Genomic DNA, 14,584 nt, shown 5'->3' with positions numbered 1-14,584 from the left:
TCGAGCAGCAGAGAAACCATGACAAACGATTCGAGTTCTCCATACATTCTATATTTCAGGAATATTCAACGCTGCAGCTAAGTCGTTCGGTTTCTAGTTCTAAACAACACGGGATTCATTAAGAATTTTTCAACTTATTATATAATGCTGTTGTGTCACCGTGCCGGGAGTATGAATCAACTACCTAGTCATAACACGAAATCCTTATCGAAAGAATTCAGTATACGTTTCTTGGGTCAACATGTAACCGAAACCACGATTATTTATCTGTATTAAACAAATTACGACATGCATGGTTCCATATCTTTTTATAGGATTACTAAATATCGAATAGTATGTATGATTAGCCTAGTCTCCGTAAAACTTCGAACGTAGAACGAAATTCTGATAACAAAATATTTGCGATACCATGAAAGTCACGTGAAACGATAAATATTATCGCAATTCAGTTTTAGTATGAAAAAGTCGGTGGCGCAAGGCCGAATTACTTGAATTAGATTCAAAGCGATATTATAAAAATGTTTCGACTTATGTCACTGCTATCACTGTATACCTAAATAAACATGTCCGTTTCAAGCAGAGTAATTCAAAATAAATATCGTAGAAGTTTTTGAAATTCCCGGGTCAACGTGGACGGTTCAGAAACGAAAATATGAGCTGGACGCGAGTATATGGCGGTGACTATTTATGAGAAACTATGAGATCTATGGTAGCTTCGTGACAATCCGTGATCTTTCGGCGTGGCTCGTGCGGCGCGAGTCCGCGCAGAGAGCACAAGAGGAGTTTTATAACTCGAGGTCCTCTAGTCATCGCGAGGAGCAGTATTTATTCTACGCGGCGCGTGGAACGAAGCACGAAACACGCAAAGATTCTTCCGGAAATAGGGAGTTCGGAGGTTACGAAATCGGTTCTCAGACACAAGCGGAGCGTGAACACTGCGTGACATTTTCGAGAAAACCGCGAGATTAGAGGAAAGTTTGTGCAGGTGGCGGTGAAACGCCTGATTCGCCGTCGATTTCTATCGGCACATCGATGACGACATCGCGAACAGTGACTGGTACAACCGTTACCGTGAGATTCTCGAAAGCTTATCGGCTCGCATAACGAGATCGACAGCATAATAATTAATCTTTGAACTATTTTCGACGTCTCCCCCGAGGCAATGTTCTTGAAACATTCGGAGAAACGAAAGGTAAAAATGAGTGTATCTGATAAGAGGACAATTTTGCGATTAGCGTGAAAGATAAACACAAGAGCGATACGTTTGAATAAGCTCTCCGCCACGGAGGTGAATCGGGATCTTTGATTCAGTTTTACAGCGGTTCTGTGCACGTCGCCACGCGCTCCTGAATGCAATCGTGTGCACGAGTGTAGCTCGCATCGTTTCTCTTCCGGTTCGCGCGTGTGCTCTGCGCGCTACAGGTACGTCCAGAACATTTTTCAATGACCCTCCCGATGAATGACCCCGAACCGCCGTGCCACTCGATTTTTCACGACACGTGTAACCGTCTACGCGGCCTCGTTAAACGGTTAGATGCTCCAAGGAATCGCACGCGGTCCGTGCTACACTCGGCCTTGGTCTAGTGACGAATACAATTATTTATAGGGATTCGTCAATATACACCGATGTGTTAGCTCGCTCCGCGGAACTCGTGTTGTGCTCAATTTCCTCGCAACCGGATAACAAACTTTTCACGTTTAAATTGCTACGATGATTTGCACGTTTCGCGCAGAACGTACCAACTTTTGAACACTTTCGGAGCCCTGGCTGCCGTAGATCGCGTGGGGGTAAATTAGTCACGCGCGCAAACATCATCTTTATTATTCTACATTGCAATGTAAAACTTTTGACGAGTAAAATTTCTTTCAATATTAGAACACGGGTTACTTTACATTTGGACGAGCATTTACCGTGGTCAGAAAAAGTATACATTCCAATTTTGCGATTGAATTGATTCATAAGATTTTTTCTTCGGAAAGAAAGAAAATTCTGTAGGAACGATCCACGTTTACGAGCGATCCCCCCGATTTCGCTGGCGCCAATCGATTGCTTTGCGTCGACTTTAATCAAGAAACGGTCAGAAGATCTCGTAAACAAGGGCTATCAGAAGGAAGAGCAATTCGACCGTGAACTATAAATTCCTAACAATAAATTCCTATTAACCCTGCGATTGCCAGTCATATATTTTTTAACGCGACTGTCCGCAGGTGGGCTCCGCATTTGCTAATAGATTTATTGCTTGTAAATGCCGGCCAAATGTTTAATCCGGCATACATACATACGTAAACAGTATTAATATAATCGCTGGTAAAATTAAACTGTAAAAAAAAGAAGAAAAGCTTTCATCTGATCCTATTTTAAAATGGATTTTTCCATGCTTGCGCCGTCCCTAGTAAACGATAGTTCTTCCCAAACGCTATGATTCATGATTCATGATTCATGATTCATCGAGCTCTCAAACACCACGTGTATTTTTTGTTTAATTTTTTTTTTCTAACTATATTTTCAATTACCACGACTGCCTGGGCGTCGTATTGGTATTTTCCCTCGATTACAATCACCGTGGGATGCTGTCCACGCTAATTACGATCGCACCTACGCGTCTGTGCCAGATTATTTTTTGTGCCTCGCGTATCGTTGCGTCAACCCGCCGTTGACCACCGTCATCCACGTTTTAATTAGCCATTTCTTTATTCAACGACGTCTAGACCAGACGCGCGCCGGGACGTCGATTGAGAACCGTTAACAAAATCCTCACGGATAACATAATTACTTTTCGTTAACTTTCTAGCCACCCGTTGCTGTTCGGGTAATTAAATCGTCGGAACACAAATTTTACCCTCGTTTCACGGCTCGATATTCCGTAAAAACACAAGAAACATCGAAAATTGTGTACGCCTCTGGACGAGGGTGCATAAATTTATTCCAAGATGTGTAAAACATTGGCTTTGCAATGAGGGGAGAATATGAATAAGATTAATTTTTTCTCCTTTTTATATCTAATAAAAATTTGTGCAACCAACGTATGTAAATTTAGTGTTAATTTCGAAAATATATTTTTATAATTCCATGTTACAAGAAAAAGAAAAACAAACAAAATTGAGAATTCCAAAGTGCCAGACTGGAATCTTCTTAATCTATGATTGATCCGGTTGATTATGTGCGTACGTGCCAATGTATAATTCATTATATAATACATTGTATTCTGTATTGATGAAACTCTTATCGCTATCACGTTACTTTACACGACAGTGTTATGCTACTGACGTAATTACGTATATAGACAGTACACTGCTGTTATTATAAACGCTATGGACGTTGAACTACATTTTAACGATTCTTCGAGCCTAGAAAACAATCGTTCGTTTAAAAAATTCAGGAATATTTTAACAAAAAATTTACCTACGTTAATCAAGTCTATCTCCAATTCAATGTTTATCTCTCTATGCGTCATTCTTCGATCGCTCGTAAGTTTTGAGATTATCATTTCCAAGAAATCACAGAGCGAACACCTGTTGCATTTGTTCGATCTACGTAACGATAAGAGAAGAATGTTTTCCAACAAAAGCGATAAAAGTTTGAAATTAAATAAAGCGAGGGCTACAAAAGATAATCCAGTCTTTCTGGAAGTGCTGAAAGTATCACGAGTTTGAAAAGACCTCCGATAGTAAACGTAACTTGCATTGATGTTAGTAGTTTGTTGGATTGGTTCTTGTTAGAATATTAACAAGGTTTAAATTAAAAATAGTGTACTTGGTAGTCAACGCGCAGGCTGTCATTAAATTAGTTGTTAAACGTGTGACGAGCGATAACGTCATACTTGTGGGCTTGCCGTTGATCATTCCTATCTTTTGGGTTTGCGACTGCTACGAACCGTCTTAAATAAATATCATCTTTATCAGTGACAGCCAGGGAGCATTGAGGGAGCTAACGACCTGACCTTGAACGTAATGTTTCGGAACGAAATAATCTGCTCGTCGTAAAAGTCACGGAAGCGATTTTTCCCCGTACAGCTGAAAAATCCGCTGAGAAAGAGGAGGGCGGTGAAGAGATCATCTCAATGACCTATGACCTTCGGGTAACCTTGGTCTCGGAAATAAAATCATTCTCCACGTATCTAAGACTAAGGTCATCTGAAGGTTATAGTATCGTGGGTCGTTGAACTCGTGTATTGATCAACAATAATTCTACTAAGTAAAATATATACGTTGTCGGTTAAAAGGAGCAAGATAACCAGAGGTTTCTTATCGAAACAAGACAGTTTCTGATATATTCTATATTACTATTTGATAATCTTCTATTCATTACTTCACAGTATGATATATGTAATAACATTCTCAATCAAATAGGAATTATCATTCTTATCACTACTCCGGCGGCGTTAAAGGAACTGCTCGCAAATTTTTCCTACGAACGTTGTAACCCGGTATCATCGTGGTCTATGAGAACATCGTTGCCAATCATTCGTACCAAAGAATATCTGAAAATAAATATCTTTATCAACGTCCACGGCGATACCGCGGGTGACAATATCTACGATCGATAGAGCGTATTCTCTAACATTTGGCCGTTTTAGGCTCGTTCAGTCCCCTTTAGCCTTTCGAGCCGCGCAGCGAAATAAAAAATGTATCTTCGGCGGTCCGTTGCTCCAAGATGACTCGCCATTGTCTAAACTCGCGAAACAACAAAACTTGTAAGCGTAAGAAAATCGCGAAACTAATATGCAGGGTATTTTGGTGTTCTTAATTCCTCGAACGCTAAAACGATCGTAGCTTTTAGTCGAGGATAAACAACGTTGTGATTTCAGAGTCGATAAGATCACCGCGATCCAGAAGAAGCTACATCGCGTGACGCGAAGACCGATGCTGGAGTCTGTATCGGTTTCCCTGAAGATAGGATCGAAGTAGAAAGATGTCGCCGCGCAAGGAGCGCGTACCAGCCACGGTGCATCAAGTTTTGGAGACGAAGGACCAGGAAATCGACTCGAAGAATCGTAGACTATCGGAAACCGACGATTTTTTGACCGCTGATCAAAGTTATTACAGCAGCAAAGCGACATACGTATCTCGTATCAGATGGCCGGACCTGATCGCGCAAATTTTCATCCACGCCGGCAGCGTTTACGGATTCTACCTCATTTTCACCGAAGCACAACTCCTCACCGCATTGTGGGGTGAGTTTACCTTCGAATTAACCCTTCGACTAATTTTTAGCCAATCGAAAGCTAGTCAACTTTTGTTTAAAACAAATAGAAATTGAAATAGTAAGAACAACGATAACAAGACAAGAAAAAGTTCTATCAAAAACAAGAACTCGAGTTAAAGATTCGGGAAACAAATAAATTCCTATCTTGTATCAGTGAATTTCGTGTCGTACAATTTCAATGTTGGATGTTGCGTTTAATTGGTAACTTCTGACACTGTGCCTTCACAATTCGTGACTGGACTAATTTCGCCCAGTGTCCGTAACAGTCAGTCTCGACGGTGAGTGTTCTTGTTATTGGCTCAACAGAATGATATAGGAAAATCGTAAACTATTTATAGGACGTTGTGTAACCATCCGCAATTCAGAATTTAAAAAACAACGAATAGCATTAAGGAGTTCATTTAGTAAGGTGGAAGTAATCTAGGATCGTCTGTGTTAATTAATTCCCACTGTTCATTGTATAAAAAAAAGAATAATTTTGCTATACGTTTTTGCAGGATTTAATTCAAACCTACTTATATCGTATGAGATCGATAGGTTATTTTAATGGTGGTATTTCGTCTCTGAAATTATATAATATAGCATGTTTTAAAAAACTATTTCCTCGCGAACGACGGAAGTTAGATTTCTTATCGAAGCACTGCGATATATCTGTTGTAAAAATACATTCCGGTGACTCAAATCGCTGGTAGGCATTTCCTGCGCGATTGTTATTAATTTATGAAACCGTTTTGGTCTACGTGTGGCACAATATAGGGAAATTGACGTGATCAATAATCAATAGACTGATTTAAACGTAATTTCTGCCCTCATGAATTATTTTATTTGCGGGGTCTACGCATAACGAGAAACTAATCTAATAAACTAATCTCAATAACAATTTCACCGGACAAAGTGCGTGAGACTTATCGTTTTGCATACGCGATGCAATTTCCATTCAAAACGCTATAATAGCGATGGTTCAAAGTATCATTTCCGTACTAATTTATTCGATAGAATGCTCTTTGCGTATATCGAATAGAACATTGTCATTGTAATACGCAGATGATATCAGAAAATAAAAATTTTTGAATTATATCATCTATTTCGTTCATCGTACGTATACTTAAAATACATAAGATAATATCAAAATTAATATAAAAATATTGTCCGTTTAATTTCTGTTGCAGCGTTCGCGACAATATACATTTCCGCGTTTGGCATAACCGCCGGAGCGCACAGGTTATGGTCTCACAGGGCGTACAAAGCGAAATGGCCGCTACGAGTGCTTCTGATTTTCCTGTTCACCATAAGCGGACAAGTTTGTACCTCCCTACTTAATTTCTTGCATCTTCCATTTTATTGGCCGAAATATATTTTACAGTTATTGATACCTATGTACTATATCTCTAAAATAATTTGAACATGGTACGTAAAGTTGTCGAAAGAAAAGTAACGCGTATGATTCGAGATTTCCTCCCGTCCAAGTTCACGGATCCGGCGCGATAAAAATACTTTTGGCCCAACTTCTTCCGCGTCTGACAAAAATAGCCGAACTTTCAGACGATCGACAAACGTGTTTCCTGTACAGAGACACGTGTACGCGTGGGCGCTGGATCACAGGGTACATCACAAGTATAGCGAAACCGACGCCGATCCACACAACGCGAAAAGGGGTTTCTTTTTCGCCCACGTGGGCTGGCTTTTCACCACCCCTCACCCCGACGTCGTCCTGAAGCGAAAGGCCGTCGATATGAGCGACCTGGAGGCCGATCCGATCGTCATGTGGCAGAAAAGGTAAAACGATAAACTATAAATCGAAAATCAGTAAATTTGCGGTTCGAAGCGAGGATTTATATCGGTGATTTTGTTCAGTTTCTCTATTTCATTGCAAGTTTCAAGAGTTCTTTTAAGCAGAGACAAGTATTATACAATTCCAATTTAGAATGTCGGATATTATTCAACACGCAACTCACTTTTAATTCGTTGTAACGTCAATATCGCTTTTATCACACGATCTAATAGACTTTATCGCGTACAGTATTAACTTAACGTTTTGGTGAGTAATTCGCAGCTGTGGTATTAACACTTGTCAATTCTCTAATACTCCATGATTTAGAAAACCTGTAGTTGTTGGTCTTTCGTGTCTAAAATTGTCAGATTGAAATCTGAGAATGAGAAGTTTTATTTAGACTTTGGATTGGACCAGCTTTCGTGACCGTAGATATCTAATTGTTCGTATCGATTACTTTAATAGTGTGATAATATTTGGGACTTTATCTTCGACTTATCTATAATTACAATCGTGCTATTTATCTAGCAGAAATGGAATTTTGTACTATAAAACAGAAGCAAAATTATTTGGACAACACTGATACATGTTTCAAAAGTACTTCGATGTTCGATATATCGCGTCGACTTCCGGGATATGCAAAACCGGGTAATGCTACTTCCAAACGTGAATTCAATTTAAATATAATTATTCGACTGTTGGAAGAATCAATTTGTAAAAAGTTAATGCCAAATAAAAAATCAGTCGAGGACGATCAACGATCATTGCCTATGTTAATAACTATTTATACACTAGACGTCGGTAAAAATGTATGAAGGGTATAACCGATCGAGAGAATGGAATCTTGGATGGCCCACTTCCTGTTACCTTGCCCAAAATACGACGCAGGGGAAGGCAATATAATACACCCGATTCCTAACCGCGATTTTATGCATTCCCTCAGCCGGAAGTTCACGCGTAGAAAACTCGAATGGAACTCGACACTCGTTTCTTTCGTAGATACTACATTCCGCTATTCATTTGTCTGACCATCGCGCTTCCGGTCGGCGTGCCTTGGTACTTTTGGTCGGAATCCATATGGACATCCTTCTGGGTGAATTTCAATTTCCGGTTCTGCGTGACCCTCAACATGGCATTTTTCGTAAACAGCATCGCCCATATGTGGGGTCAACGACCATACGACAAGTAAGTTCTCGAAACACTGAAACCGCTGTTCGAATCTTCGACTCCGATGATTATTACAAACTGATCGATTAAATTCCAGGTACATTTCCCCGGTGGAAAATCTGGCGGTTTCCATCGTGGCCCTCGGCGAGGGCTGGCATAATTTCCACCACGTGTTCCCGTGGGACTACAAGACCGGCGAATTAGGGAACTACACGTTCAACCTGACCACCGGTTTCATCGATGCTTTCGCGTGCATCGGTTGGGCGTACGATCGCAAATACGTGTCCCCGACGATGGTTCGACGAAGAGCAAACCGATCTGGCGACGGCACCCACGTCTGGGGTTACGGCGACACCGACATCCCGACCGAGGATCTCCAAGAACTGAAACTGATGGACAGAAAGAAACAGTAACGCCTCTTCATCGTTCGTGAACAAATACTGGAGCATCGTTTTAGATTTCGAACGATCGAGAAGTGTTCGCGACGAATATCCGTTATCGAAAATCGGTACGCGAGTTTCTGACACGTTATTATCAGGGATCTGAATCAGTTCAAAGACCTAATCCTAGCGTGTACAACAGTGTGCAACATCGTTTTAGCCGAAAAATCAAAACTGAGCAGTGTAATAATTATGATCGAAGATACGAATGTTGAAAGTGTGCCTGTAAAAGATTTTATTCGCAATATTTACGCTCTGTGAAAATGTTTAATCGTGGCGAAGGGAATAATCGTAAGCGAAACCCCGATGATGCCCATAAAACGGGTCGATTAAATAATGTTTATACGTGTAGGATAGATATTAATTTGCAGATTTACGCAAATGTAATCGGAGCTTGAAAACTGTTATTGTATAGGTGAAGGTCTTCAGGTAACAGTTTCGACCTTTTATTTAACGGTTCGAGACAATTATTTTTGGAACCTCTTCAACCACCGGTAATTATGCGTAATTTGTAACGCGAAACAAATGTTAAAAGAAGAGGGCGAGAGTAAAATTACGCTACAGAGTACGATAGATTTAAGAACAAAGATATGTCGCTGATTACTATTCTGCGAATTATTGCATAATACTGTATTCTCAGGGAAATCCAAAAAACGATATGTCGGGTTACTGTCGTAGGAATATGAGATTGAAATATATTCCGTCTCAATTCGAACTTCGCGCGAAATAGGCAGTATGGTCAGAGCTGGATAGAATACTATCTTAAATACAATATTTCATCCGGCAGCACACCACTTTAAAATAGTATTTTATTTCAAGGTTACTGGAAATATTTGTGTCGTAGTATAAAATATTTTATTTATTTAATTTATCGCCCGTAATAAAATACTTTTATTCTAATAAATCAAAAAGTAAAATATCTTTGTTTCTTCACCCGAATCATAAGATGAAGTATTTTTCCCTGAGAAGAGCACTTATTACACATTAATAGTTGTACTTAGAAGGAAGTAAATAAAGTTATCTCCGTAGCAATTTATTTTTGAATCAAGAACTCTTTTAAACGCATAAAACAAAGGAAAAGTATTGTATTTTATGCTTTAGACTTTTAAAATAAAACATTCTATTTTATGTTTTAAATTGGAAAATAGAAATATATATTGGATTCCCAGAGATGTTGCTTCTTTAAAATATAGTTTTGAACTAATCGTATCACTTCTCTATTGTTGTTGCAAGCATACATGGTCGCGACGCCATCTAGCTACGCCAGTAAAAAAAAAAGTTCGATTTTTATCGACCGATGAAAACCGATTTTTCGATAGCTACACAAGGTAAGGAACAAGTTTTCGAATATTTTTAGAATTTCTACATATTCAACAGCAAAATACGCGTTATTTGCATTCTGAAACTTTAAAATCCTCCAATCCGTTCAGAAGTTATGACGTTTTAAAGAATCGCATGAAATTTTCGGACAACATTCCTGGCCATAAATTATATTTTCATTTAGAAATTTTTTTCTCGAAAGTGCGTAGGAATTCGAGGGTATGTCTATTCACCAAAAATAATTGTAATTGACCCCTGCGACCGAAAATAATTTTTCCAGAATGATTTGAAACTTTCCAATTTCGACGACAAATCTTCCCACCTTCTTGAATTTTTCTCTCGAAAATGGTTACGAATTCGAGGGTATGTATATTCACCAAAAATGATTGTAATTGACCCCTGCGACCGAATATAATTTTTCCAGAATGATTTGAAACTTTCCAATTTCGAAGAGAAATTTTTCCACCTTCTTGAATTTTTTTCTCGAAAATGGTTAGGAATTCGAGGGTATGTCTATCCACCAAAAATAATTGTAATTGACCCCTGCAACCGAAAATAATTTTTCCAGAATGATTTGAAACTTTCCAATTTCGACGACAAATCTTCCCACCTTCTTGAATTTTTTTCTCGAAAATGGTTAGGAATTCGAGGGTATGTCTATCCACCAAAAATGATTGTAATTGACCCCTGCGACCGAAAATAATTTTTCCAGAATGATTTGAAATTTTTTTTTCACCGAAAAATTTGTTCCACAACACACAATCTACTTGGTGCATAATATTTATATTATACTAATAATACTATAACCCGCCTCAATAGCGCGATGCATACTGTCTAAGAAAAGTTCAGTGACGATGATTTTTATAGCGTTGTTTTTCTGTAGCTTGCGTAAGCAACTTTAAATAGATGCATACGTTTCAATGTATCCAAATTTAAAGTCACCTATATTTAGCCACGATACATTGAATCTACAGTGAGTAAAAAAAGTGTTGGTACACTCGTTTTGCTTCAAAATATATTTTTGCGTATTCGAATAATATACCGATACAAAGTATTTGATTTTCTATCGGATTAACTTTCAGGGATTGGGGTAGCATTAAATAAAAGCGAGTGTGCCAATAGATTTGTTACACACTGTATATGTAACAGGTAACGCGAGTTCATAGACATAATGAAACGGAACATAAAGTTCGTCGATGTGTGAGAGGATTTAGCATCGCGTCGAAGGCGAAGCTAGTACGCCATATTGTAACTCTGCTACCTAACACTACGTTGGTGCGTGAACATTTATGGTTCGCGTAAACAACCTTAGCCTTCCTGTAATTTGACATCCGTTTAAATGTCATTCGTAAATTAGAATTCATTAACGAATTATTTAAATTGTCTTCCAGAAGAACGAAATCGCGGGTAAAAGTCAGTTTACGAATGAATCTAGAATTTGTTATTCATATACCCATCGATGACCAGGTCCTGAAGACTTATGCAAAAAGTCCTTTAAGTATTACAAAGAACTAAGAAAGAAATGTATTTTTTAAAAATAAATACTTCATTTTATCTATATAAATAGTTTTTATTCCTAAATTAACCCTTGTATCGATGTGAATAATGATATAGATTTTGTTTTTTAATAGTATGATCGTTAAGTATGATCGTAAGGGTTAAAGTACCGTGGTCTTCCACGCGTCGACGTGAAATCTCGGCTCTAAAGAAAATTCGATTCGAACGCGTTCCGTCGAGCGATGCCAAAACAAAGGAAATGACGGTGTAAAATGTTGGACGATAATGAAATTCGAGCAGAGGTCACGAGGTCGATCAAGAAGGTTCCACACTGGTCATCCGTCCTGGCAGTTTCTCTTGGAACCTCTGGAAACGCGTGTCTCACTACGGAGGGTCAGGTAAACCTCGATGCACGGCTGCCCGAGGTGCACCGAACTTTCAGCCGCGTCGTTTCGTCCATCGGTTACGCCATTTTCCTGCCCGGGACAAGGGGAACTCGTTTCGAGCGACTTTCCAGAGGCTTCCACTTTGTAATTTTATCCAACCGATAAAACTATTTTCTCCGTCGAAGTGTTCTCTGTGAAAGGCATTTAAATTTTTTCGGCGAGTGAGTGGAAAATCGAGTTCCGTCGAGTTTCTACCCTCGGTCTACCATCCAGGCCTAACTTTGTTTTTTACTTGCGACAACAGGATGTCGATCGAGGCGACGAAACCCCCGAAGAAACAGGAGATCAAATGGGCGGCCGTACTGTGGTACATTCATTTACACGTCCTCGGTATCTATGCCATCTGGCTGCTCTTCACCTCCGCCAAATGGATGACTGTGTTCTTCAGTAAGAAACATTGCAATTTTGTTCCGAACGAGACGACGAAATCGTCACGAAATGGTTTCGTTCGAGTTTAGTCCTAAGAAACCCTCACTAACAAGGAGAACCCAAGATCTTTTCCAAGCGCGATTCCAAAGGCAATTTAATATTTTCTTTGGTAATGTACGGTTGTGAAATGATCGCGTTAACCCCGTGGCTTGCAATAATCAGGCATTGAATTTAATTTATAAAATTCGAACTATTTAATTAATAAGCCAAGGGATTAACAGTTAGAATCTATCGCGTCCTTATATGGAACAAAATTAACCCAACCACTGTCCCATCTGCTTATTTCGATGTTATAAAAAATAATAACAGCTATCGTTAATCGTGTAATTTTTAGCGGTGTTCATAACATCACTGGCTTGCCTCAGTGTGACCATGTGTCACAGATTGTGGGCACACAAGACGTTTCAGGCAGCAGGATCGCTCAGACTGTTGCTCATGTTGGGTCACACACTCGCAGGAGTGGTATGTATACTTTTAGACACAAGAAACCGATAAGTGCATATTGTAAAATGTAAGAAATTTACACTCTAACTCTGATCGTGTCCATCCTAAAATATCTGTCTTACAGGGTCCGATATACGACTGGGTACTGTACCATAGGCTTCATCATAAGTATTATGGAACCGACAAGGACCCCTATAATCACAGCAAAGGATTCTTGTACAGTCATTACATGAGCAACTGTCTGTCCCCGACTGTCTCTTACGAACAGGCCAGACTTGACATCGACATGCGCGATATGGAGCAAGATTTAAACGTTTGGATACAAAAGAAGTAAGCTTTTCTTCCTTGAAATTTAAGGCTAAAGGTTCCTGGTTACCTCGAGTCCCTCAACTATTATTTAACTCTGTGAAATCGAAGATGACATAATAGATTCGTCTTTCGTTGGTTTTTTAAAGATTTTACTGGGTGCTGTTTGGAATATTTGGATTGTTGTTACCATTGAACGCGCCGTTGGAATATTGGGACGAAACGATGCCACTCACCATACTGATCGCCGGTATACTACGATTCATGATAACGGTGAACATGTCCTGGCTGATAAACAGCGCGATGGTGATCTGGTCCAACGAAGGGAACAAGTTAATGTCCATTTTCGATACTATCTCTTTGCTGTTCAGGCTTTTCTTCAAAATGCCGAAAAGCCACGGCACCGTCGTTATAGACAACGACGGCATACACGCCAAATAATGTAAATCGCAAATTAGATATACAGTGACTAGCGTATGAAATATTTATCGATTCCGATACAACCTAATGTCGATACTCGACGATAATGGTCTGATCGTGAATGTATAAGGGACACCGGCCATTTTCTGCATGAATTATTCGATTGTCACAAAATCGCTGATCATTGGCTGTTTGCAAATCACTTAATTCCATAAAAAGAGTCCCACATTCGAAACGTCAAACAATATAGCAGAACCGTGAGATTCTTACAACACGTCGGCAGAACTATGGCAGCGGCCTCGTGCACATTACACGGAATGACCTGTTTAAATCGACCCAGGAACGACCAAAGATCGTCGAGATTTTATTAACATTGAAATAACGTTTTTCGATCAGAAGATAAGAATGAAACTAAATAACAATGATCTGCTTACCAATAATTTCAGAATTCCGAAAAACATCAGCATCTTCTTCTTCGCGAAGAGTTGCTGGCCGGCGTATCATTACCTGATGCCGTGGGATTGGAAGAGCGGCGAGTTCGGCAAATATAACGCTGGTTGCAGTACATTTTTCATAAAAATGTGGTACGAGCTCGGTTTGGTCAATCAGCTGCAAACGAACGACACCCAAGACGTCAGGAATATCGTTCATCAGGTGGTCGCGAAGAAAATCTCCATGGAGGACGGCCTGCTGGAGCTGAAGAAGATCTCCGACTATAATGCCAAAAAAGAAAATCTGTTTTTATGTCATTAATAAATCCAACGATCTAGGATACATATCACGCTCGTCGAAGCTCAGTTTCCACATTCGACCCTCGAAATTGTACCAATTTAACGATCGATATCTTTATTGGACCTCTAATTTCAAGAACGACTTCGAGCATCGACGAGTTGTTTAAATAATTGTGATTAAATTCTATTTCATCGGTGAGACGAAAGAATCGAATGCGGTGACACAAGTATCCGTTCTCATAATCACGAAAATTAAACTTTAGTTCAACCATGTTGTATTTAAATAAAATGTTGTCACATTCTATCCACCTTGATCCTCGAATTTATGCTAATTTTCGTCTATCTTACAGTACAGGAGAAAACTCAAAATAAAGTAAATTTTCTAATGCTTGATCATTGAATTACAC

At 39.4% G+C, this 14,584-nt stretch overlaps 1 protein-coding gene across 1 annotated transcript; it reads left to right on the top strand.

Moving 5' to 3' along the window:
• The first annotated feature begins 817 nt into the window (after positions 1–817).
• Positions 818–14,489, top strand: LOC122396728. The gene is made up of 12 exons (XM_043395369.1): positions 818–1,422; positions 4,809–5,174; positions 6,376–6,506; positions 6,777–6,982; positions 7,977–8,162; positions 8,242–8,554; positions 9,000–9,013; positions 12,092–12,234; positions 12,611–12,738; positions 12,845–13,050; positions 13,176–13,358; positions 13,893–14,489. The coding sequence occupies exons 2-12, from the start codon at positions 4,913–4,915 to the stop codon at positions 14,197–14,199; spliced, it is 2,079 nt and encodes a 692-aa protein (XP_043251304.1). The 5' UTR covers positions 818–1,422; positions 4,809–4,912; the 3' UTR covers positions 14,200–14,489.
• The last annotated feature ends 95 nt before the right edge of the window (positions 14,490–14,584 follow it).

The sequence above is a fragment of the Colletes gigas genome, unplaced genomic scaffold (assembly GCF_013123115.1).
Source record: "Colletes gigas isolate AHSC1104 unplaced genomic scaffold, ASM1312311v1 Colletes_gigas_Sc00001, whole genome shotgun sequence".
Taxonomy (NCBI): Eukaryota; Metazoa; Arthropoda; class Insecta; order Hymenoptera; family Colletidae; genus Colletes; species Colletes gigas.
Note: the sequence above shows the minus strand (reverse complement) of the source record. Positions and strands in the feature narration are given on the sequence as shown.